General features: G+C 41.3%; 1 protein-coding gene across 1 annotated transcript; it reads right to left on the bottom strand.

Annotated features, from left to right (window-relative positions):
- Positions 1-19738: 19738 nt before the first annotated feature.
- Positions 19739-21058, bottom strand: LOC139191807 (uncharacterized). The gene is made up of 3 exons (XM_070812830.1): positions 20138-21058; positions 19818-20001; positions 19739-19752 (listed from the first exon to the last, which is right to left on the bottom strand). Exons 1-3 carry the CDS (start codon positions 21056-21058, stop codon positions 19739-19741), a joined length of 1119 nt encoding a protein of 372 aa, XP_070668931.1.
- Between the last annotated feature and the right edge of the window lie 6171 nt (positions 21059-27229).

Genomic DNA, 27229 nt, shown 5'->3' on the forward strand with positions numbered 1-27229 from the left:
TGGCGGTGAAAAAGCTCACAATTCATTTTGATTCTCAACCATCAACTCAAACGCTCTATTTCGGTGGAATACCTAGGCAAGCCAACCATAGAGGTGGAACCAGAAGTCGAGGTGTCACAGGTTAGTACAACTCCAAACTGGCAAAGTTCCATTATAAACTACCTGGTTAATGGCACACTCCACACGGAAAGGTTGGAGTCTAGAAAACTACAAATGAAGGCAGCACGCTACTACATATGGAACTACATTCTCGTCCGAAGATCCTACACTAATCCACATCTCTACTGTCTAGCACTTCCCGACGACCTAAAGGTTGCAAGTTCAATCTACGATGGTGTCTATGGAAATCACTTCGGAGGCTGATCTTTAGCGCAAAAGGCTCTTAACCCAAACTACTACTGGCCTACCATGCACCAAGATGCTAAGAAATTAGTACAAAAGTGTGACAACTACCAATGTTATAAACCAATACCAGCACTGCCAGTCAGCGAACTACACCGCAGACAAGTCCTTGGCCATTAATGTAGTGGGCAATTGACTTGGTAGGGATAATGCCACCAGTTACTGGGGGCAAAAACATGATGATCATGGCAACTGATTACTTCACCATATGAATAAAAGCAGAGCCCATGACAACCATGACTTAGATGGACATGGAGCATTTCATATAAAGGAACATTATTTGTCGATTTGACATCCCTTAATCCATTGTCACGGACAACGGCTCGCAATTCGTAGGCAAAGATTTAGCGAAATTCTTCCAAAAATAATGCATCAAGAAGCACATGTCCACGCCATGGTATCCTCAAGGCAATAGGCAGGCCGAAGCATCCAACAAGATGATTCTTGATTGCCTCAAGAAATCTCTCTCCGACAAGAAGGGAAAATGGCCAAACGAACTCCCCGGGTGTCTTTGGGCGTATCACACCACCAAAGGACGAGCAACCGGTGAGACTCATTTCTCTTTGGCATTTGGTTCAAAAGCAATCATTCATCTTATTGTCATCTTGCCAAGTATCAAGACTCTTTTGCCAACCATTAAGCAAAATGGAAATGAGATGGCAGAGGAGAAGTGCGAGACAGTCATCACCCGCATCGTAACCTACCAATAGTAGCTCTTCTCTAGCTACAACAAAAAGGCCAAGATCCAACAGTTCAAGCACAAAGATCTAGTCCTAAGAAAAGCCTTCATCACTACCCGAAGAGAAGGCTCTAAAAAAATAAATCCCATCTAGGAAGGTCTGTACAAGATCAGTAGAGTAGGCGGCAAAGGTAACTACACCCTCGCCACCATGAACGACAAAGAAATCGAAAAGCAGTACAATCTGAGGAAGTACCATGTGTGGCCTCCTCCTACTTCAAAGCCTGAAAACTCAAACAACTCAATAGGCACCACCTCGCGAGCCGATGATTATCCAGTTTTTATGCAGTTTATACTTTACAGCTAAGTTTTTGTTCGTTTCAATAAGAACTTCAGAAGTAATTTACAACTTGGCTCGATTGCATGCTTACAACAATTGATCACTCATGCACTTCAAAATCGCGCCCTTCTTAGGGACTCATCGTAGGAATTGCACCCCTTGAATGACCAACCATGCTCTCCAGTACGAGAGGGTAAACCAATTGCCTGACACCCACATGGGTTCGCTCTCTAAGGCAAGAGGATAAACTTTACACTTCAAATATCCAGAAGTGGATGAGTCAGGTTGCCCTAGTATAACTAGGTGCATGATGGATTGCGCCAAGATTCCTAGAAGTAGCCACAATGGTATTTATCAAGGCTTAGCTAACAGAAGGATTTTGGGTCTCTTAGCCTAATCCGCGGGGAATCGGGCCCAAAGACGGAGAGGGCACATTACGCAATACGCTCTATGGACAGCTGCCCTGAAACCCTAAAGTTGGTACCAAGTACACTAAGGTAGCCTACGGTTTCTAGAAGACTGCCTACGACTTGCCCTTTAAGCAGTAAGTCGCTCTAAACTTAAACAACCACACATTTCTTTGAATGGTTAAACAAGTTAACGCGCATATACAAAGCTTCATCCATTGTCGACATGCTACGCAGTTGATAAGCTTCATTTCTGCCAAGGTGCGGAATAATCTACACTAATTCCTAAAGTGTTGTGATACTTGTTACGCAACCCACAGAATTGGTTACATAAAGTATGTTGTGATGCAGGCCACACAACTCAAAGGATTGAAGAAAGTCAAGGTTAACAGCCAAGTGGTCACGCAAATTCATCTACTTTTGTAAGTAAGACATCCGGCTGCCGACCCTGTGGCTAACAACTTTACAAAAGTTCTACACCAACACCTACGATTGCATAGGCTACATGGGCCTATCCGCTTATAGAAAAGTGGCACGCCCGCCGTTGGTCTAAAAAGTCTAAGGTTAGGTGAAAACAACAATTGAATTTTCTAGCAAAATTGATAAACAACTGGCAAAGGCCAAATAAATTAAAAAAAAACAAAAAGCAACAAGGAAAACAAAGAAAATCCTAAAGACTACCTAGACGACTACTCTTCAGCAGCTTGGGCACTCTACGACTACTCGGTAGCTACACATTCAGCAACCACGACACCATCCCGCACTATACTCTCAGCTGCTCCAGCCTGGGCTCCAACCTATCCGACTACTTCACCAATAGAAGCCTCAAAGGTGAAGGCAAGCAAGTATTTCAGAGAAATATATACGGTCTCAAAGTCTTTCCTAGCAAACTCAAAGTCAGACGGCCTACCAAAGAGATGATCTACATAACCTAACTTGTAGAAATTGACTTGACTCTGAGCAAGCGAAGCCTCAAGCCCAACCTTCTCACCCTTCAGTTGCTCATTCTCCTCGAGCAGACCAACACAGACGCGCTGCAGCCTCTCCACTTCTTTCTTTAGACTTTCATTGATCTTCATAGCACCTTGGAGTTCCAACACTTGGGTTTTAAACCTATCAATGACCTTTTTGAAGTGGATCACTTGATTATAAGCAGCAATCAACTCTTCAACCTTCGTGCAAACGACAGAGCGAAGCTTAGAGACGGCACGCTCAAGATCTTGAATCTGAGGTATGTAACATCTGATCTCTTTCTTTGCACTTTCATACTTAACTTGGATCTCGTCAAGCCTAGTCTTCAAATCCATGATCTTTTGGCAAGCGGTCTCAAGTCGTAGAGAAGTGGGGGCAGAAGTATTAGACCCTTTTAAAACAGCAAGCTCATATTCCAACCTTTTGATCTTCTTGGCCGAGGAATAAGCTTCGGCTGCCATAGTTTTTGCCACCCCCATAGCAGCATTGGTATCCTCTTGGTCAAGGAGCATAGACTCGGCTACCATGATCGTCGTTTTCTACATCATAGCAAGCAAAGTAGTCCTTCTATTCTCGGTCGTATGCTTTGCAAAGGAACTTAGGCAGATAACCCCTTTAACTCCATCAACAAACTTGGCACATGAATTCATGTCTTTAAGCAGACTTGGTTTCAAAAGCGCACAAATCTCAGCAGCCTCCCCAGAAGCAAACTTGGTGGATTGCTCTCACAAATGCCTACATGAGCAGTCTTCTTTTTCTCAGCAAGGGAATAAGTTTCAGTAGTGAGGGGAATGAGTTTTGGCACCACTTTAGCAACAGAATCCACCTTATCGCTCTTCATAGTACAAGTCTCTCCAAAGGTGAACCAGACTTAGCCCCTTACGGATGTTTTAGCATAAATTTCAGCACTGGGGGCACGGTAGAACTTCTATGCTGAGCAATCCTATCAGCAATCGAATTAGCCACCTTTAGAACAGCAGACATCACTGGCACAGATCTAGTAACCTTATATTTCTCGCCATTGGAAGAGGTCAATTCAATCATAAGCCTGGGGGTAGCCAACGAACCCTCGTGAGTAGCGGAAGAAGTCTTTAGCTTTTTCTCAGTCCGCATCTCTTGAGCAGGCGGGGAAGATCTTTTCTTTCCACCTTTATTCACAGTATGCTCTACTACAGTGATCAGATGAGTTAATGCCTCAGCCTTGATTCTCTTTATCTCTTCTCTTGGGGGCATCTCACCTTTCTCCCGACGAAGAGGACTAAGCAGCCAATGACACACACGGTACTCAGAAGGAATACCTAGTGCGATATGCACCTTCTTTATATCTAGAGAAGTCTTAGGAGTCTAGCCGAATTCCAAATCTAGAAAAGCAGAGGAAGACTAAATCAAAGAGCAATTTAGCAAAAGTACAAAGCAGCCGATGGACTAAGCAGTCTACTTACTGGATCTGAAAACCGTCGGAACACATAACGCGGGGGAAGAATCAAACTCTCATTCTCCACTTTTCTCTAAAGTTTCCTAAGCCCAATCATGGTCTCCCTTGCTCGAATGGTCAAAAAGCCTATGGTAAAATCGTAGCTACCCAACTCCTTCAATATGGCCAATGTAAAAAAAGTACCAAAATTCGTTGATGGTCAAATCTAAGTCAAAGAATTGGCTTGGATTAAGGAACCTCACCATCACACGAACCGTATTCGGAGAACATTAAGCAGGGGCACATTTCATGGAGCAGAACACTTCTTGGAAGAAACGCGGCATAGGGAACGAAAATCCAAACACGAAGTAGTAGGGGTGAAACTTGACAGCTCTCCGGGCCCCACTACATGGCTCACAGTTGCTACTTTCCTTGACACGTTTCACATGCACCCCCAACGGAATGGTGTGCCTATATGCGTCAAGAAAATCTTTAAATGAATCATCGGAGTTAATTTTGAAGTAAGCAACCTTGAAGTAACTCACCTTACGCAAAGACTCACCTTGACGATACAATGACGGTACACCATCATCACCCTTATGTCTTGAAGAAGACATACTCGAAAAAAAATCTACAAAGACATAAGGAAAATTCGTTAGACGGTTGCACAAAAAAAAATTATGGGTAGGTTTGGCGCACCAATCCCTACGGCCCTAGACCGCAGGACCCAACAGCAGCACCAGGCTCTACGGCTTAGATTGCACCACTCCACTCAGCCCAATAGGCCTTTCGGCCCAAATCAAAAGCAATGGGGCAGACGCCCTAATGCGTCCCTCAGCTTATTCAAATAGGCCAACTATCGGCCTTTCTCTCTTTCTTCCTCTCATATCAGCACGGGCCCAAGCCCAACCTTCAAATAAATAAAAAATAAATAAAAATAGAAGAAGAAAATAAAGCTTACACCTCCTTGACCCAACCACCAAGCCAACATAGGCCTAAGCCCAGAGGCCCAAACTCAGCACTTCAGCCCCTCACACACCTGGCCCACACCAGGCCAAGCCTCGCGGCCCAAACCACTACACCTGAACCTCGGCTTGCGTAGCACCAAGCCAACGACGACCAACCAGCCACCCACGGTAACTACGATGTGGCACTCTTGAACCAATCTTTCACACATCATCGACCCTCGTCAAGCCAAATTTCAAGCCCCGAGACTCCCAAGAAATTGCGAAGACAAGGAATAATTAATTTTTTCTTACCTTGGTACGGCATGAAGACGAAGAAAGCAACGAAAGACGATCCTTTACATGGGCAAGTGCAGAAGATTTCTAGGGGAGGGGGAATAAATATCCTCTAGCTTTCTCTCTTTTGCAGGGTAGAATAAATTGCTCTCTGAAGTTGATTAGGGTTTAGAAAGCTAAAGGATATTTACCTTTTCTAAAAGAACCTAATTTCCAATTAAAGAGGGAATCTACATCAAAATAGGAAACAATCCTATGTTTCATAAAACAAGAAGATCTTTACACATGCTATTCTTTCTTGCGAGCAACCGAACAGGTATGGGTGCATTTGTGGAGCTAAAAATAATCAAGAAAATTATGAAGGCAAGACACATGGACTTTAGGGGTGAAAAAGACAAAATTACCCCTATGGCACATTAGGACTTCCACGCGCATGCAACAGACAATAATGGCTCAATCGAGGTCAAATGTGATCAAAATGGTATTCTTTTAAACCTTCTCATCACTCCTCATCAAATCCTTACCCACAAGGTAACTTCTAATTATTCTTTTCAAATTGGGATTAATTACCAAAATTAATTTATTAATTTCCCAAATTAATTGCAAGATATTATTTCACATAAAATTTTTGAAGCTGTCACCATGGAGAGGCGTGGTACGGTTTGAAAAGAAAGGTAAGTTAAGTCCTCGCTATATTGGACCTTATCAGATCACTGAGCGAGTTGGTGAAGTTGCCTATCGGCTTGAGCTACCTCTAGAATGATCAAAGGTGCATAACGTGTTTCACGTGTCTATGCTTATTAAATATGTCTCTGATCCGTCGCACGTAATTCCTCCTCAGCCATTGGAGATTAACCCATACTTGACTTACGATGAGGAGCCGATGATGATTTTGGATTGGAAAGACAAGATTCTCCTGAACAAGACCATTCGCATGGTGAAAGTTTTGTGGAAGAACCACTCAATCGAGGAAGCTACTTGGGAAATGGAAGATCGTATGCAAGACTTATACCTACGTCTGTTCTTTGATTATTGATTTGTTATGTGAAATTTCAGGGATCAAATTTTCTTAAGGGGGTAGACTGTGACGACCCATCCCAATTTATTATATAATTTTCTCCTCAAGCGTGTAAAGTGACGAATATGCCCTTGTTGGCTAAGTGACGTGGATGTGTATATGCAATTTTAAATTATTATTTATGATGTTGTAATTAAATCATGCTCGACGTCTCGAGTGCGTTGAAGTGAGTTAGAATCGAATTGGTGCCGTAACTAAAAAGTTACAATTATTTAGGTGCATAAATGGGCAAATTGTGGACCAATTATATGGGCTCCTATTTCTTTTAGCCCAATCAGATAATTTTTTTTTTCTTCCTTTGGGCCAATTAAAATTAGCTATCTCTCTCTCTTAGCCAATCAAAACACACACATTCACTCTTCCTTTTCTCTCTCATTCTCGACTATTCTCCCTCCGTACACCCGAGACACCCCACATAGACAACCATCATCAAACTCACACGGATCAAACTTTTGGAAACCACCACCATCCTCCTTTCGACCACACGATCACCATCATACCCTTAGTTTTCCATTTTGGTGAGTTTTAGCTTGGAAACCAAAAGCTCTGACCAAGAGTTAGTTTGCTCCGGCACGATCGCGGACAATTTACAAGGGTTTGAGGCTCGGGTTGGTCTCTATGCAACTTCCCTAGCACTTTAGAGTGGATTTGGAGTGGAGTAGACGTTGGAATAGGTAAGTTGGAAGAGTTGCAGAGTTGGCCGGATTTTCCAAGGAATTTTCCTATCGTTTTTCGTTGGATTTTGGATTTCTAATAGGTACAAACGTGTTCCACTCTTTGAGGCCTTCAAATCCATATAAATTTCATGGATTTTGGTTAAGAAATGAAGTAGATATAAAGCTTTAAAAAAATTTCTAGAAATCGGCAAATGTAGACGACAGCCGACGGGTAACTGGAGAAGAATAAGGTATATTCCGTTAACTTTAATGGAATATTCTAACGGCGTTAGGTAATCTTGTTACCATTTAATGGAATGTTCCGTCTATTTTGACGGAATATTACTAACGCTGTTAGGGTTTCCGTCAATGTGCTATGCACGTGCCTGCTTGTGGCTAACATGTGAGGGTTCATCCGGTGTCCAAAATTGTTGTGGGTTTGTATCATCGAGTAGATCATGTTCGTATATTCAAACCTTACATTTGAGCAAACTATGAGGAGTTATTTTTGGATTTCGTATATGTGCTAATTAATTAACGTAAAAATAGTTGTATCGTATATAGGTGAGACATATCCCGAGGACGAGCTTAGACAAGCGAAGCTATGGGTCTACGATCCTACTACTTATCAGTGAGTGGGCATTTGTTTTTCTATATATATATATATATACATATACGGTTTCCAGAAACGTTTTTATATGGAATTATGCTTTGCTTGCCATGTCGTAAATAAGTTACATTTTAAATATTGCATTGTTACACTTGGGAATTGTATTGTGTGATGCTGAGGAGACTCAGGTAAGCTTCTGGTAAGTATTATGTGATTGAATAGGTTGTATTGCATTGGTATGCATACATTTATTTAGAGCTCATCATGGCTGCACCCTGGTATTAATGCTCCCGTCCGGGGTCAGGGCCAGCCTTCACGTGATTGTTCACCTCCCGCACCGTACGCTCACTTTGGATCCAAGTCTGGTGTCAACCTATCATACAGACCACAATAGATGGTTCCAACTGGTAGGTGACCCATGATTTATCGCACATCCTTCACATGATCGTAGCACTTGAGCGTACATATTTATATCCAGCTTGTCGTACAAGTCACACTAGGTGACTCCGACTCGTGTGCTAGCCTAGATTGATGAGCTATAGATCCAGTAGTACAGGTCACGCAAGGTAACTCCGACTGGCATACTATTTAATATTAGTTGCACATCTGGTTTACATATTTTAGTGTTGAAATATTATGACATGGCATATCTCAGTTTTCGCTAGTCTTGTGCATTGGTTTTCATACCTACGTAGTAGTATTTTTCTGGAAACTATAAGGGTTTTACGGAGAGGGGTGATTATGTTCATAAAGATAAATACATTTTCAAACGCTCTGTTTTTGCCCACTCACCCTTCTGTTTTGTGCCCCTCCAGGTTCTAGGTAGCTATATCTTTGGTGGCTCACAAGGTCTACTCGGCGGTTCTAACGTTCTACTAAAAAAAGTAGGGATCTTCTCTTTGTTTGTATAATTAGTACTTAGTTAGTTTGATTGCACTTTCATTTTACCTATGCTCTAATATGTGTGTATCTTATACTTGATCACTTTCACACACTTACATATTATCTCTAGTTAAATTAGTTTAGTTTTGGTTTTTATTTATTCACATTTCTCTTATTAGTATCACTTCTGTTGTGCACTTGGCTACGTCACCCACACGTGACGGCCAGCACATCTCGACTCATGTCGGGGTGTGTCATTTACCTAAACTATGGATGCAAATTTCCGCCTTCTTCTTCTTGGATAAAAATGCACCTGCAAAACAATTAACACCTAAGGTCAAGGCCAAGAGCCTCACATGCCCACGATGAATTGGGGGGGGGGGAGGGCTTTGGCAGAAGAACCTCTGATGCCAAAGCTAGAATTTGAGAGAGAAAGTGTTTAGAGAATTTTAAAAGAGAATTGGCCCTAGGTTTTGGAGAAAATGAGTGGCTATATACAGAGGTGTGGCCGACCCTATTTGGAGAAAAGGGGACCAACCACTTACAGTGGTTTCTTGGCTCTAATTGCAAGATATTATGTCAAATAATATCGTGCAATCAATTAGGAAATTAATTAGAAAATTAATCAATTAATTAGAAAATTAATCAATTAATTAGGAAATTAATCAATTAATTTTGGTAATTAATCCCAATTTGAAAAGAATAATTAGGAGTTACCTTGTGGGTGAATATTTGATGAGGAGTGATGATAGGGTTTAAAAGAATACCATTTTGATCACTTTTGACCTCGATTGAGCCGTTATTGTCTGTTGCATGCACGTGGGAGTCCCGGTGTGCCTCAAGGGTAATTTTGTCCTTTTCACCCAAAAGTCCACGTGTCGCCTCCATATTTTTCTTGATTATTTTTTCTCCACAAATGCCCCCACACCTGTTGGGGTGCTCGCAGGAAAGGGCAGCAGGTGTAAAGACATTCTCTATAGGAAACATATGATTGTTTTCTATATTGACACATATTCCCTCTTTAATTGGAAATTAGATCCTTCTAGGGAAGGAAAATAAATTACTTCTAAAGTTTATTTAAGTCTACCTTAAGTAGATTATTAAATCAACTTCAGAGAGTAATTTATTCTACCATATAAGAGAGAGAAAGCTAGAGGATATTTGTTCCCTCTCCCCTAGCAATCTTCTACACTTGCCCTTGCAGATGACCGTCTTTCATTGCTTTCTTCGTCTTCTCCGTACTGCACTGAGGTAAATTTTCCTTATCTTTTTCTTGGATAGTGTTGTCGTAGGGCAACCTTCGGAGTGGTGTGGCAGGTCAACTGGCAGAGGCCATGAGTCGGCTCGACATGGGCTAAGGAGTGTTGTGGTAGGGATCACAATTTAGGCTGCTCAGCTTGGCTAGAGCCAATGGCAGTTATGCGGTTGGGGTCGCGGATTAAGGCACTAGTGCCCTTTGACCTGACGCGGGCCAAGGCAGCGATTAAGAGAAATGAGGAGGTCACAGGCCTCATAAGCTGTTGAAATGTTGGGCATGTAGGCTTCCTGCCTGCTGGTTCGAGAGAAAAAAAATAAGGGAAAAGCTAGTATGGGTTAAGCTCCCCTGCTGAGTACCGTGAATGGTGTTGGCTGCATAGTCCTCTTCACCGAGAGAAAGGTGGGTTGTTCCCTAGAGAGGAGATAAAGACGATCAAGGTGGATGCATTGGCTCGTCTGATCGCCGTCATGGAACCTAATATGAATGAAAATGGAAAGAAGAGATCTTCCCAGCCTGCTCAAAAGATGCTGGTTGAGAAAAACCGAAAACTTCATCCACTGCTTGTGAAGGTCCGCCTACTATCGAGAGGCTTGTGATTAACTTAACTTCTTCCAATGGAAAGAAAAATAAGGCTGCTAGATCTGAGCTTGTGACATCTGCCATAATGAAAATGGCTAATACGATTGTTGGTAAGATTGCTTAGCGTAGCGGTTCGTCATGCCCCCAGTGTCGAAGTCTTTACCAAGATGTCCGTCGATAGCTAAGTCTGGTTCACATTTAAAGAGGCTTGCCACTATGAAGAGCAATAAGGTGAACTCTGTTGCTAAACTGGCACCAAAACCCATTTCCTTTGTTGTTGAGACTGATTCGCCTTATGAGAAAGAGGAGACTGCTCGCATGGGCACCACTAAGCCTGTTTCTAGAGAGGCTGCTGAGATTTGTGCGCTCTTGAAGCCAAATCTTCTTGAAGACATGGATGCTTGTGCCAAGCTTGTTGACGACATTAGAGGGGTTATTTGCCTAAGTTCCTTTGCGAAGCATTAATGCGAATAATATAAGCACACAAATTAAACCCTTTTTTGATAATTGTAGCAAAGTATGTAAGTAGGGATCGTTCTAAACCGGGGATTAGGAGGGCTTGCTAAAATCTCTAAACTGACTCAAAAACAAAAAAAACAAAGTTAAAAATGTAAACAAAAAATTTTAAAACAAGAAAGTAAAAGGGGGATTTGGGTTTGGTGAAGTTGAAAGTAAAACAAATAAACTAAAACTTAAATAGATTTTTAGCTAGGCAGATTATAAAACGAATTTGAGAAATAAGATGATGGATAGATTAGTTAGAGGTCCGTTCTTCACACATGACACACTTGTACATGAATCGATTTCCAATTGCTTTTCAATAAACTATGATGCTCAACACCCCAGATTGACCGTGATGCACAAATTAACCCTCAGATTTTCCTTTACTTATTGAATTGGATGAATGCATGCAACAATCCAAATTATTCTCTAAAAGTCCCTTATATGAATGCATAATAGAGATACAATCAGAGATCATTACGTTCAATGAAAATCATAAGTGTTGACGAGGCAATTGTAACTATGAATGCATGATACGTTTGCCAAGAATTCAATTAACGCGATTGTGACAAGCAACCTTCACTACTCATGAATATAAACTTGTAACAATTAGGTGAAACTCATTTATATTCTAGCATCTAATTTATGTATGAAAACTAAGTATGCATCCTTAATAAACATACAAGAATCAGTTATGAAGAAAATAGATAATTGAATTGCAATCACAACTTATCAAATCACAATTGGAAGAAATCAATTCATATCACAAGCATGTTCATGGCTTCAAACTTCCCCCTAACTAAATAGGGGTTTAGTTCCTCATGTTCACAAAACAAAGATAAACAGAATTATACATTGAAAACAAAAGAAAGAAAACACCTAAACGTTCCAACGATCCATGTTGGATAGCAAGCACGTACAAGAACTTCCCTCTTCTTCTTTGCTGCAACTCAAGGTTGAAGTGATGTTTTGAAGGGTTGGTTATGTGGAGGAATGGATGGGAAGGAGTTTAGATATGTAGGGAGAGGCAAGGCAAGGCTTGGAGAATGGTTAATTTCTGGATGATTTCAATGAGGCTGCTGCCATGGGTATTTATAGGGAGAGGATGGACTTGTTTAATTCAATTTTCTGGTGGAAAACAAGTAGGTGACACACGGCATTGATGTGGAGAATAATGGTGGGTTAGGTTTTGAATCATCCACTCAATTTCTGTGCACAATCTACTCATTTTCTGTTGAGTTGGGGATGAATCATCCACTCAAATGTCATGGTGAGTTAGGCATTGCATCATCACTCAAATTTCTGGTGGAAAGCAACAAGGATGCACGGCAAGGATGTGAATTTCTGTGATTTTAGGGATGAATCATCTACTCAATTTCCTAGTGGGTTAGGTATTGAACAATCACTCAAATTTCTGGTGGAAGTGAGTCAATACCCACGGCATTGATGAATTTCTGGGGTAGGCATGGTTTTGAGTGAAATTTTGGTCAATCCTTCTAGAAACCTATCCCTTCTTGCAACTTGTATTTGTTTCACCAGATTTTTAGCATGTTCCTAGCCTCTTTTGACTTCAAATTCGTCCAAACTTCTTGCTCCATGCATATGCACTTCATTCCAAGCCCAATTTTTGCTCCTAAAAGCTCCAAAATGCTCCTTTTTGCATACTTTGACAATAAAACCTGAAATTGCACGAAAATGACTTTAAACACTAAACTAACTAAGGAAAAACAACATAAATGCATGAGAACAAGCCAATTAAGTCGCATAAAAATGCTCCTATGAAATTCCCCCACACTTAGCTTTTGCTAGTCCTCGAGGAAAACAAAGAAATAAAACAAAACAAAACCAACAAACATAACCTAAACCTTCCAACGTTTGCCTCAGGGATTTCCAATGCACATGACATGTTAAAGATTATCATTCCCACAAATTTGAGTCAATTTAACACTTAAGCACATACTTAATCATAGTCACTACTTACTAGTTCACAATTAACCAATTAAAACAATGTTTTGAATGTAGTAACATGCCTTAGAGAATTCCCTCAATCCTTACAAGATATGCACTCTATTTTCACTCAGATTTTCTAACTACACACCCTATACTAGTTATATGTGAGAGAATTGATGTAGATATAAAAACGAATGCTCACATATATGTATCACAAAGAACGCAATTTCCGGAGTTAACAAGCATGTTTAGATATGATCTCATGAATGGAATGCTACTACTTAGATGCGAGAACCAGTGACACCATATGCTCATACCAAATTCAAACTCCACAAATTGAAACACATAACACTCAAGATAGAAGTTAAGGGTTGCAACGGGGCTTGGGGTATTGGTTAACAAAGAAAGGATAGGGAAAACAAACGTTCTTCAAGCATTAGTACGCAAAGTAATGAAATTAAGACTTAGAATTCACTTAGATTGCAGAAATTAACTTTAAAACACAAGGGGAAGACTTGGACAACTCCTTAGGGTCGAATTCATTGTTTTGGACCCTTACTTCAACAAACAATACTTTGGAACACTTTTTCACATCTTTTCAACTCTTTTTTTCATACTTTTCATACTTTTTTCTTTATTTTTTTTCTTTTTCCACGAATTTTTTTTTTCTTTTCTTTTCTTTTCTTTCTACCCGTGCCTATGGCACACAATTGACAAAATAAAAACTTCCCCCACACTTGGTTTCTGCCACAAAGGAATTCAATTTGAATCATGCTTACTATACTTTAAGAACGAGGGTATGGATAGTCCTAATCTAGGCTAGGTGAGGGTAATGTGGGTTAACAAAGAAAATGCTAAACAAGGCTCAATGGGGTTAACACCTACAAAACATAATGACATAGGGATTCACGGCTTTTTGGCTAAGGTGGTGGTCACTACACAACTTTATCTTGAATATGTGTTATGCTTATCAATAACATGCTTTGAATGAAATGGGCATGAATTCTAGCATTTGGAACTAAATGATGAAACGCCTTCTAAGTAGTAACCAAGCAAAGAATAATGAGATCATGCAACGACTTAGAAAACAATAATGCACAGATTATCAACTCTCCAAATAACGTTTAGGCTCAAGTCTCACAAGGTTGTAGCGTTTGTTTGAGTTCCTTCCTTCAAGCATGTTACAAAAACTAATTTTTCCTTTATGATTGCATGTGAATTCATAAATTATAACCACAACCAAGCATACACCAAAGAGTAAATCAAATGTTCATCCATGTTTATAACTCTCTTTAACAGTCATGTAATTAAAAACCAAATCCTCATCATTGTGTTGGAAGGTACCCTAAGACACAAAATAAACAAAAACGACTCAAAACACTCTTTTTAGGCTTTTCACAACAATTTTTCAAATTTTTATGATATTTTCGGATTTTTGTGTCAAAACACACTAAAATATTCCAAAATAGCTTAAAAACACTTAAAACAGCAAGGAACAACACTAGAAGTAATGGGTGATAAATTCCTACGAATTTCATGCAAAGAATTTCTTCATGCAAAACAATGGTTACCCCCCACACTTAAATCAAACATTGTCCTCAATGTTTCAAGCATAAATTCACACAAACAAACAACGAATAAACATGACAAGTATGGCAAAGTAAAAATTAAACAGAGTAGAGTTTAGGAACGCAAATCTGGTTATAGAGGTAGATGATCTTATTGCCTTTCCACAGATTTGGTCTTGAACTGGATTGGAATTGTACGGTGAAGCTTTGCTCTTTGGCGATGTTGTTGAAGCTTCTTGAGTTCTTCAACTCAGACTCCTTCTGCTCTCGAGTTGATTGTGCAGGCTCAATTCCTTATTTGTTCTCCAAGCAGATGTGGTAGCTTCTTTAGTTCTTCAACTCAGACTCCTTGTGCTGTGTTGAATGAGCAAGCTGCATTCTTCTCTGCTTGTTTCTTATGCACGTTGTCTCCACATGCTGCTGGTATCATTTTCGCTTGCCTTATCTGTTCTTCAGGTAGATGTGGCAGCTTCTTTGGAAGTACATCAGCAATGGAAGACGAGTACTCGAGAGCAATTTCTCCATGTCCTGCAGGTTAGAACAAAGACAAGGAAAAGGACATGGAGAATGCATGATATGAGATACTCTTGCTCTCTACCTTCATGATATGAAATACTTTTGCTCTTGAAGATTTGTTTGCAGAGGTATCCCAGGGGATGAGGAACAATGAGTGACTCAAGAGGGTTTGTTGGAAAGCTATTTCAGAGAGGATGAAAGGTTAAGTGCGACTGAAAGTTGGGTGAGGCTGCCTCACTTTGAAGTTCAACATTTATAGAATTTTCTTAATGGCTGGGAAGGCATTGTTCCATTACTCGTGTCGGCAAGTCTGGGATAATTTAACAGTAGTTTTCACGTGCATTCTGCTTCTCCAGAAATATTCAACAGATTGCGCGTGATTTACGCAACGCAGATGTGCAGTTTGACAGATACTGACACGTCTCGATAAAGCAGAGGCCTCTTTAATATCCGGAATTTGCGCTTCGAGTTCTGAGCTTCATTGAGGGCAGAGATTGCATGTGACCAGTGCTGACGAAGCTGAAAGAGACAGATGGTTGGAATCGGCGCTACGACAGACTGCCCGTGATTTTCGTAAAGCTGAGTTTGCGTGTGACGAGGCTGAGAAAGCTGACACTCTTTGATATCTGGAATCGGTGGTTTGTGAGCAAGCCCAACTTTTGAGAAAAGCTGGCGCCTCTTCGATCTCTGAAATCCCATCGCGTGCTGTTTTTTATAGAGGTATGCAGGACGTTCAAAGCACACTTGAATTTCTGCCTGTAAAAACTCCCTTCTTGCACTTCTACGATCTTGACTTGTCCGACCTCTTCTTTCTTTAACACCTCTGAAAATGTCTGGCCCTTCCGACCGTCGATTTGACTTGAACCTTGGTGAAGAGGCAGCTTCGCCTTCTCCAGACAACATATGGCACCCATCATTCATATCCCCTACTGGTCCTCTTACCGTTGGGGATTCGGTGATGAAAAATGACATGACCGTTGCGGTGGTGGCCCGGAACCTTGTCACCCCTAGAGATAACAGACTGCTTTCTAGACGATCTGATGAGTTGGCTGTGAATGAGTCTCTGGCTCTTAGCGTGCAGTGTGCGGGTTCTGTGTCCAACATGGCCCAACGCCTATTTGCTCGAACCCGTCAAGTTGAATCGTTGGCGACTGAAGTAATGAGTCTCAAAGAGGAGATTAGAGGGCTCAAGCATGAGAATAAACAGCTGCACAAGCTCGCACACAACTATGCCACAAACATGAAGAGGAAAATTGACCAGATGCAGGAATCTGATGGTCAGATCTTACTTGATCATCAGAGGTTTGTGGGTTTGTTCCAACAGCATCTGCCCTCATCTTCTGGGGCGGCACCGCGTAGTGAAGCTCCAACTGATCAACCTTCGATACCTCCTCCTTTCGTGGCCCCACCTACTGTTGAGATTCCGCCGACTACTGCGACCTCTCCCAAGCAGCCTTTGTGAAGGCTCCCTCTTGTATTATGCTATGTTTCTTTATTTCCCAGTTTCCTGTTCATTTCCATGAAGTTTAATGTCAAAAATCCCTTGCATATTTGTTAATGTTTCAAAATAGAAAAGCATAACCAAAAATAATTAAACAAGCAACAACTCAAAATGACAAACAAGGTAAAAAAAAAAAAAAAAAAAAAAAAAAACGTAGTAAATGGAAGGTTTTTAGAAACGCAAAACCGATTGTGAAGCGATTCATAGATCTTCCTTGTTTGAATACATGGGTTGCCTCCCAAGAAGCGCTTGCTTTAACGTCGTACAGCCGGACGAAGAACCCATTCACTCCTCAATGGAGTCCACGGCATGCAAGGGAATGTCATCCACGGTATGCTCCTCAAGGTTCTCGTAGTACGGCTTCAAACGATGCCCGTTCACCTTGAATTCGTGTCCCGTTTTCAAGCTTTGGATTTGGACTGCACCATGAACAAAAACATTAGTAATAACAAAAGGTCCAATCCACTTGGAACGTAACTTACCGGGAAACAAACGTAAACGGGAATTGAACAATAGCACTTTCTGCCCAATTGCGAACGTTTTACCTCTAATCATCTTATCATGGAACGCCTTGGTCTTTTCCTTGTAAATGCTTGCGTTCTCATATGCCTCGTGCCGTATCTCATCAAGCTCATTCAATTGGAACTTCCGGTGACTTCCCGCTTCATCGAGGTTCATGTTAAACTTCTTGACGGCCCAATGAGCTTTGTGCTCCAACTCAACGGGGAGATGGCACGGTTTGCCATAGACAAGCCGAAAGGGGGACATTCCAATGGGTGTCTTGTACGCCGTACGATACGCCCAAAGTGCATCATCTAACCGTAAACTCCAATCCTTCCTCGTTGGCCCAACGGTCTTCTCTAGGATTTGCTTGATCTCACGGTTGGAAACCTCGGCTTGGCCATTAGTTTGAGGATGATAAGGCGTAGAAACCTTATGATTGACATTGTATTTCCTCAATAACGCCTCAATGGTCCGGTTGCAAAAGTGTGACCCTCCATCACTAATGATCACTCGTGGCATGCCAAACCTTGCAAAAATGTTAGTTCTAATAAAATCTGCAACCACTTTAGAATCATTAGTTTGGGTGGCCTTTGCTTCCACCCACTTTGACACATAATCAACCGCAAGCAAAATATATATAAAACCATACGAATAAGGAAAGGGACCCATAAAATCAATACCCCAAACATCGAAAATTTCAACATTTAGGATAGAAACCTGCGGCATTTGGTCCCTAGCACCAATGTTACCCATTCGTTGGCATTTATCACATGTTAAGCAAAAAGTTCTAGCATCCTTAAAAATACTAGGCCAATAAAATCCACATTGTAATACCTTAAGGGCAGTTCTTTGTGTGCCAAAGTGCCCACCACATGCATATGTGTGACAAAAACTTAAAATTGAACGAAATTCAGAATCATGCACACAACGACGAACAATTTGATCCGGGCAAAATTTCCACAAATATGGATCATCCCACACATAAAACCGTGCATCATGCCTAAGTTTATCACGTTGGTGCCTAGTGTAAGTGCTTGGAATTCGTTTTGTCACCAAAAAGTTCACCAAATCAGCATACCAAGGCTCACTAACCTTTATGGACAGCAATTGTTCATCGGGGAATGTCTCCAAAATCGGCAAAGCCTCCTCATTATGCACCATTCGGCTCAGGTGGTCAGCCACTACGTTCTCACTTCCCTTCTTGTCACGAATCTCTATGTCGAACTCTTGAAGTAGCAACATCCACCGAATTAGCCGTGGCTTGGCCTCCTTTTTGGTGAGCAAGTACTTCAATGCTGCATGGTCAGTGAAAACAATTACTTTAGTACCAATTAGATATGATCTAAACTTATCTAAAGCAAAAACAATGGCAAGAAGTTCTTTTTCTGTAGTGGAATAGTTCAATTGTGCATCATTCAACGTTCGTGAGGCATAGTAGATGACGTGTGGCTTGTTGTCCTTCCTTTGTCCCAAAACAGCCCCTAAAGCGTAGTCGGACGCATCGCACATAAGCTCGAAAGGTAGGCTCCAATCTGGTGGAACAATGATGGGTGCCGTGGTCAACAACTCCTTGAGTTGATTGAATGATGCCTTGCACTCCTTGGTGAATTCAAACGCCACTTCTTTTTGTAGGAGACGGCAAAGAGGTTGTGCTATCTTCGAAAAATCTTTGATAAACCTACGATAAAATCCTGCATGACCAAGAAACGAACGAACCTCTCTAACCGAAGTCGGAGAGGGTAAGTGACGTACTAGATCTATTTTGGACTTATCCACCTCAATGCCGTTTTCAGAGATAATATGTCCTAAAACTATGCCTTGTTTAACCATGAAATGACACTTTTCCTAATTAAGAACAAGGTTAGTTTCAACGCAACGTTTTAAGATCAAACTTAGATTATGCAAGCAACCATCAAAAGAATCACCAAAGACGCTAAAATCATCCATAAAAACTTCAATTATTTTCTCTACATAATCGGAAAATATGCTCATCATGCATCTTTGAAATGTAGCAGGTGCATTACATAAACCAAAAGGCATGCGACGATATGCAAATGTACCAAATGGACATGTAAAAGTGGTTTTTTCTTGGTCCTCGGGTGCAATGACAATTTGATTATAACCAGAATAACCATCAAGAAAACAATAGAAAGCATAACCCGCTAACCTCTCAAGCATTTGGTCAATGAATGGCAATGGGAAGTGGTCTTTCCTCGTGGTGGCGTTTAGCTTCCTATAGTCGATGCACACCCTCCAACCGGTTTGAATGCGTTGAGGAACAAGCTCATTCTCGGCATTAGTTACCACTGTCACTCCGGATTTCTTTGGTACGCATTGCACGGGTGAAACCCACCTACTATCCGAGATTGGATAGATAACTCCACAATCTAGAAGCTTTATGATCTCATTTTTCACAACTTCCATCATATGAGGGTTAAGACGGCGTTGAGCCTTTCGAGATGTTTTAGACCCCTCCTCCAAAAGTATGCGATGCATGCACGTTGTTGGGCTAATTCCCTTGATGTCGGCCAATGTCCATCCAATGGCCGTTTTGTACTCCTTTAGTACCCTCACTAACTTGCTATCTTCTAGTGCCGTGAGTAAGGATGAGATAATGACGGGCAATGTCTCATCTTCTCCCAAGAAAACGTATTTCAAGTGACTAGGCAACGGCTTAAGTTCAAGTGTAGGTGGCTGCACAACTGAGGGAAGCAGTTTATTAGTCGAAACTGAACTTAAAATAGATTTCAAAAACTTACCGGATTGTGATGGCAATGACTCAAGGGCAGCCACCATCTCAATGACTTCCTCACTAGGGGGCACGGCAATGGACTCCTCATTCTTGCCATGGGGTTCCTTGGTGGCTGCTTCAATGTTTTTCATGTCCATTCCTTGTGCAATGACCAATTCAAGTGCATCGTCGTTCAAATTGTCAAAATGGTCCTGCGCCAAAGAATCAATTACGTCAATAGCAAAACATGAATGATTTTCATTAGGAAACTTCATAGAATCAGAGAGATTGAAATTGATAACTTTCATTAGGAAACTTCATAGAATCAGAGAGATTGAAATTGATAACTTCCCCATCAAATTCCATCGTCAAAGTGCCATTAAATACGTCAATCTTCGTACGAGCAGTTTTCATAAATGGCCTTCCAAGGAGGATGGGCAATGACGGGGCATGGTCCGATTCGTCCATCTCAAGTACATAGAAATCCCCCGGGAAGATCAAATGATTAACCTGCACCAAAACATCTTCCAAAACTCCCTTTGGATAGGCATTAGATCTATCGGCCAATTGTATGATTACCCCATCGTTTTTCAACTCTCCTAGGTTCATAGATGCATAAATTGAATATGGCATAACATTTATTGATGCACCTAAGTCTAGCATGGCAGATTCAAACCTAGTATTACCAATGACACAAGGAATCATAAAACTACCCGGATCTTTGCATTTGGGGGGCAGTTTGCGTTGCAAAATGGCCGACACATTCTCACCTACTTTCACAACTTCCTTGGTCGAAATCCTCTTTCTTGTGGTGCAAAGTTCCTTTAAGAACTTGGCGTACCTCGGGACTTGCCTGATTGCGTCCAAAAGGGGAATGTTGACTTGAACTTTCCGGAATGTCTCTAGAATGTCCTTTTCAGCTTCTTCTTTCTTTGTTTGCTTAAACCTATTTGGAAAAAGAGCATTCGAAGGAAAAACGTTAGTAGGAACTGAATTTGACACGTTCTTACCTTCCTTGGACGAATTGGATAGTTTAGGCCCACTTAAAGCTTGCGACATTGGTGTGTCCACCCTTGCCGTGGCCTTCCCTTGTTCCTCCTCTTCAATTATCAACTCCTCCACCTCGTTAGAACGTGATTTGGAAGGTTGGGGGTCAGATCCTACTTGCTTCCCACTCCGCAAAGTTATGGCTTTTGCAGATTCGAAACCACCATTTGGATTCACTACGGTTGAGCTAGGCAACTTGCCTTGCTCACGAAACTGCCCCATAAACTCGGCAATTTGTCCCACTTGCTTCTCCAACTCATCCACCTTCTTGTCCCTAGTTTGCATGCTCTGCGCCATAGAAGTTAGTAAATTCAAAATCTGATCATTATCAATAGAAGTACCTGACTTTTGGGCAGGTTGTGTTTGGGGTTGAGTTGGTCCAAACGGCTTTTGATAGAAACTCGGGGGTTGTTGCCTAAATCCGCTTTGTTGTTGGCCTTGTTGGGGTTCTCGCCATTTGAAATTTGGATGATCACGCCAACCGGGATTGTAAGTATTGGAAAATGGGTCATTCCTTGGTTGGTATTGGTTGCCAAATCCCACGGCATTGAGGGTCTCCCACCCTCCATTTTCTATCAACTGTGGGCACTTGTCCGTAAGGTGGCCTTGCATGGAACACACGCCACAAGCTGCCACATTTTGCACTTTTGGACCTTCCACCACCTGAGAAAGCAAAGTAGTAAGGTTAGCCATTTGATTTTTAAGTTCGGTTATGGCACTTACCTCATTGACTTGATGTGGTCGTGGGTTACTCCTTTGTCCAACGCCTTCGCATTGTTGAGCATTCAACGCATGGTTGGAAATTAAAGTCTTTGCTGCCGTAGGGGTCTTGTCCACCAAGGCTCCTCCCGCCGAGGCATCTAGCATTTGACGTTCGATAGGTAGTAGCCCCTCGTAGAAGTATTGCAAAAGAAGTTCCTCCTTCATCTGATGCTGTGGACAAGAAGCAACAAGAGATTTAAAACGTTCATAATAAGTAGGAAAAGATTCACCTTCCTCTTGTTGAATTCCACTTATCCTTTTCCGTAGGAGGATGACTCGAGAAGTTGGGAAAAACTTCTCCAAGAAGGCCCGTTTCATGCTTTCCCATGATGTGACGGTTCCGGGCACCAATTCGTACAACCAATCCTTCGCCTTTTCCAAGAGAGAAAAAGGGAAGGCTTTCATCTTCAAAATACTCCCATCGACATTGACGGGGGTCATGCTCGAACACACCACCTCGAATTCTTTCAAGTGTTTGTTAGGATCTTCCATGGACAACCCATGGTACTTCGGAATGTGGTGTAACAAGCTTGACTTCAATTCAAATTCTTCTGTCTTTCCTCGGGCTGCTGCGGGGTATTGGATGCATAGAGGCGCGGCATTGTCCAATCCCGAGGCTGAAAGTTCTTTGATTGTTCGATTGTCCACCTCCATGTCTTTTTCTGCCTCCTCCTTTTCTTCAAATTCGGATTCAGAACTAGAACTAGGTGGACTAGGTTCTGGTACTTTCCTTTTCCTTCTCAAAGTTCGTTCAAAATTGTCGTCAAACTCCGATATATGTGCACGAACTGGTTGAGAACTACGAGTCATAAACTAGTACCTGAAATAAACAAAATCAAATAAAATTAAAACACACAAAAAAAAGAAATAAAAAGAAACAATGGGGATTTAGCAAAGTTGCTAATCCCCGGCAACGGCGCCAAAATTTTAATGCGAATAATATAAGCACACAAATTAAACCCTCTTTTGATAATTATAGCAAAGTATGTAAGTAGGGATCGTTCTAAACCGGGGATTATGAGGGCTTGCTAAAACCTCTAAACTGACTCAAAAACAAAAAAAAACAAAGTTAAAAATGTAAACAAAAGATTTTAAAACAAGAAAGTAAAAGGGGGATTTGGGTTTGGTGAAGTTGAAAGTAAAACAAATAAACTAAAACTTAAATAGATTTTTAGCTAGGCAGATTATAAAACGAATTTGAGAAATAAGATGATGGATGGATTAGTTAGAGGTCCGTTCTTCACACATGACACACTTGTACATGAATCGATTTCCAATTGCTTTTCAATAAACTATGATGCTCAACACCCCAGATTGACCGTGATGCACAAATTAACCCTCAAATTTTCCTTTACTTATTGAATTGGATGAATGCATGCGACAATCCAAATTATTCTCTAAAAGTCCCTTATATGAATGCATAATAGAGATACAATCAGAGATCATTACGTTCAATGAAAATCATAAGTGTTGACGAGGCAATTGTAACTATGAATGCATGATACGTTTGCCAAGAATTCAATTAACGCGATTGTGACAAGCAACCTTCACTACTCATGAATATAAACTTGTAACAATTAGGTGAAACTCATTTATATTCTAGCATCTAATTTATGTATGAAAACTAAGTATGCATCCTTAATAAACATACAAGAATCAGTTATGAAGAAAATAGATAATTGAATTGCAATCACAACTTATCAAATCACAATTGGAAGAAATCAATTCATATCACAAGCATGTTCATGGCTTCAAACTTCCCCCTAACTAAATAGGGGTTTAGTTCCTCATGTTCACAAAACAAAGATAAACAGAATTATACATTGAAAACAAAAGAAAGAAAACACCTAAACGTTCCAACGATCCATGTTGGATAGCAAGCACGTACAAGAACTTTCCTCTTCTTCTTTGCTGCAACTCAAGGTTGGAGTGATGTTTTGAAGGGTTGGTTATGTGGAGGAATGGATGGGAAGGAGTTTGGATATGTAGGGAGAGGCAAGGCAAGGCTTGGAGAATGGTTAATTTCTGGATGATTTCAATGAGGCTGCTGCCATGGGTATTTATAGGGAGAGGATGGACTTGTTTAATTCAATTTTCTGGTGGAAAACAAGTAGGTGACACACGGCATTGATGTGGAGAATAATGGTGGGTTAGGTTTTGAATCATCCACTCAATTTCTGTGCACAATCTACTCATTTTCTGTTGAGTTGGGGATGAATCATCCACTCAAATGTCATGGTGAGTTAGTCATTGCATCATTACTCAAATTTTTGGTGGAAAGCAACAAGGATGCACGGCAAGGATGTGAATTTCTGTGATTTTAGGGATGAATCATCTACTCAATTTCCTAGTGGGTTAGGTATTGAACAATCACTCAAATTTCTGGTGGAAGTGAGTCAATACCCACGGCATTGATGAATTTCTGGGGTAGGCATGGTTTTGAGTGAAATTTTGGTCAATCCTTCTAGAAACCTATCCCTTCTTGCAACTTGTATTTGTTTCACCAGATTTTTAGCATGTTCCTAGCCTCTTTTGACTTCAAATTCGTCCAAACTCCTTGCTCCATGCATATGCACTTCATTCCAAGCCCAATTTTTGCTCCTAAAAGCTCCAAAATGCTCCTTTTTGCATACTTTGACAATAAAACCTGAAATTGCACGAAAATGACTTTAAACACTAAACTAACTAAGGAAAAACAACATAAATGCATGAGAACAAGCCAATTAAGTCACATAAAAATGCTCCTATCAAGCATGCAACCAAATATAGAAAGACTGTTATGCTTACTATGATGTAGAAAACAGCGATTCTGGCAGTCGAGTCTATGCTCCTTGACCAAAAGGATACCCAAGGCCGCCAAAGAAGTGGCAAAGACTATGGCAACTGAAGTTTATTCCTTTGCCGAGAAGATCAAGAGGTTGGAGTCTGAGCTCGTTACTTTAAAAGGGTCTAATATCTCTGCCCCCACTTCTCTGCAGCTTGAGAACGCTCGCCAAAAGTTCGTTGACTTGAAGACTAGGCTTGACATGATCCAAGTTAAGTAAAGCGCAAGAAAGGAGATTGGATGTTAAATACCTCAGATTCAAAATCTTGAGTGTGCCGTTTCTGAGCTTCGTTCCACTGCTTACGCAAACGATGACGAGTTGATTACTATATATAATGAAGTGATCCACTTCAAGAAGATTGTCAATAGGCTTTAACCCCAAGTGTTGGAACTTCAAGGTGCACTGAAGATCAACGAAAGTCTGAAGAATGAAGTGGATGAGTTGCAACGCATCCATATTGGTCTACTCGAGGGAAACGAGTAGCTGAAGGGTGAAAAGGTTGGGCTCGATGCTTCGCTTGTTCATAGTCAGGCCTATTTCTACAAGCTGGGTTATGTAGATCATCTCTTTGGTAGGTCGTCTGACTTTGAGTTTGCTGGGAAAGACTTCGAAAACTTTTCTATTTCTCCGGAAGACTTGCTTGCCTTTACTTTTTAGGCTTCCATTGGTGAAGTAGTCGGAGAAGTTGGTGCCCAGGCTGAGGCAGCCAGGGGTAAAGCGCTGGATGATGCCGCTGCTTAGAGCGTCACGGCTGCTGAAGGTGTGGAGACCGAGTAGTCATTAGATGTCCAAGTTACTGAAGAGTAGCTTTCTAGGTAGCCTTTAGGATTTTCTTTGTTTCCATTGCTGCTTTTTGCTTTACTTGAGCTCCTTCGGCCTTTGCTATTTGTTTATCAATTTTGCTAGAAAATTTAATAAACTTGCTTCCTTCGCTTTTCTTCATCTTCACTTCTTTAGTTTACGCCTAACCTTCACTTCTTTTATTTATGCCCAATCTTCGCTTCTTTTGCTTATGCCCAACCTTCGGCCTTTGCAAAGTTGTTAGTCATAGGGTCAACAACCGGACGCCTTACTTACAGAAGCAGATGAGTCCGCGTGACCACTTGGTTGTTAACCTTGGTTTTCTTCAATCCTTTGAGCTATGTGGCCTGCATCATAACATACTAAAGATTTTTGGGTTATGAAATTCGTTAACCTTTCATATCAAAAGTACGTGGTTGTATGGAATTTTTGTAAGCAAATGTCGAGAGAACTCTTTGCTCTTTATTTAACCAATTATATGGGTTGTGTCATAAGTATCACAACACTTGAGGAATTAGTGTAGATCTAAATGATCATTCCGCGGTTGGCAGAGGTGAAGCTTATCGACAATGTAACATGTCGACAATGGATAAAGCTTCGTATATACACGCTAACTTGTTTAACCCTTCACAAAAATGTGCGGTTGTATAAGTTTAGCGCGGCTTATTGCTCGAAGGGCAAGTCGTAGGCAGTCTTCTGGAAACTGTAGGCTACCTTAGTGCACTCGGTAGTAGCATTAGGGTTCTAGGGCAGTCGTTCATAAGGCGTACTACATAAGGTGCCTTTTCCGTCTTTGATGCCCAGTTCCTAACAGATTAGGCCAAGAGACCCAAAATCCGTCAATTAGCTAAGCCTTGAAAAAGACCATTGTGGCTACTTCTAGGAATCCCGGCGCAAGCCATTATGCATCTAGTTACACCAGGGCAGCCCGACTCATCCACGTCTGGATACTCGGAGTGTAAAGTTGATCATTCCGCCTTGGAGAGCAAACCCATGTGGGTGTCGGGGAATTGGTTTACCCTCTCGTACTAGAGAGCAATTAGTTTATCCTCTTGTACTGGAGAACAGACCCAAATAGGTGTCAGGGAATTAGTTTACCCTCTCACACTGGAGAGCATGGTTGGTCCCTAGGGGGTGCAATCCTTGCAATAAATCCCTAAGAAGGGCGCGGTCTTCTTTTGAAATGCAAGAGTGATCAGTTGTTGTAAGCCTGTAGCCAAGCCAAGTTGTAGATTACATCTGAATTCCTCATTGAAAAATGAGTGAAACGAACGAAAACTTAGTTGTAAGGCAGGAACTGCATAACAACTGAATAGTCCTCGGCTTGTGATGGTGCCCATCGAGCTACTTGAGTCTTCAGGCTTTAATGTAACGGGAGGTCACGTATGGTACTTCCTCAGATTGTAGGCGTTCCACTACTTTTCGATCTCTTTGCCGTTTAAGGTGGCGAGGGTGTAACTACCTATGCCACCTACTCTGCTGATCTTGTACGAACCTTCCTATATGGAGTCCATCTTTTTAGAGTCTTTTCTGTAGGCAGTGATGAAGGCTTTTCTTAGGACTAAATCTCTAAGCTGGAATTGCAGGATCTTGGCCTTTTTGTTATAGCTAGAAATGAGCTGATGTTGGTAGACTGCGATGCGGGTGATGACCTTCTCACTTTTCTCCTCTGCCATATCTAAGTTTGTGGCCATCTCCTTTCCGTTTTGTTCGATGCTTGGCAATAGAGTGCTGATACTTGGCAGGATGACATTATAAGGAATGATTGCTTCTGAACCAAATGCCAAAAAGAAATGAGTCTCGTTGATTGTTTGTCGTTTGGTTGTGTGATACGCCCATAGACATCTGGGAAGTTCGTCTGGCCATTTTTCCTTCTTGTCGGAGAGGGAGTTCTTGAGGTAGTCGAGAATCGTCTTGCTGGATGCTTCGACCTGCCTATTACCTTGGAGATACCTCGGCGTGGACATATACTGCTTGATGCCATATTTTTGGACGAACTTCTCCA

Source organism: Malus domestica, chromosome 15 (assembly GCF_042453785.1).
Source record: "Malus domestica chromosome 15, GDT2T_hap1".
Classification (NCBI taxonomy): domain Eukaryota; kingdom Viridiplantae; phylum Streptophyta; class Magnoliopsida; order Rosales; family Rosaceae; genus Malus; species Malus domestica.

What these genes read in the sequence shown, in the direction of transcription:
- LOC139191807 (XM_070812830.1), bottom strand. Translation starts at nt 21,058, where the DNA reads ATGGGGCAGTTTCGTGAGCAAGGCAAGTTGCCTAGCTCAACCGTAGTG. An exon ending in CGATGGAATTTGATGGGGAA is followed by an intron (nt 20,002 to 20,137) that starts GTTATCAATTTC and finishes TCTTTGGCGCAG; the next exon opens with GACCATTTTGACAATTTGAA.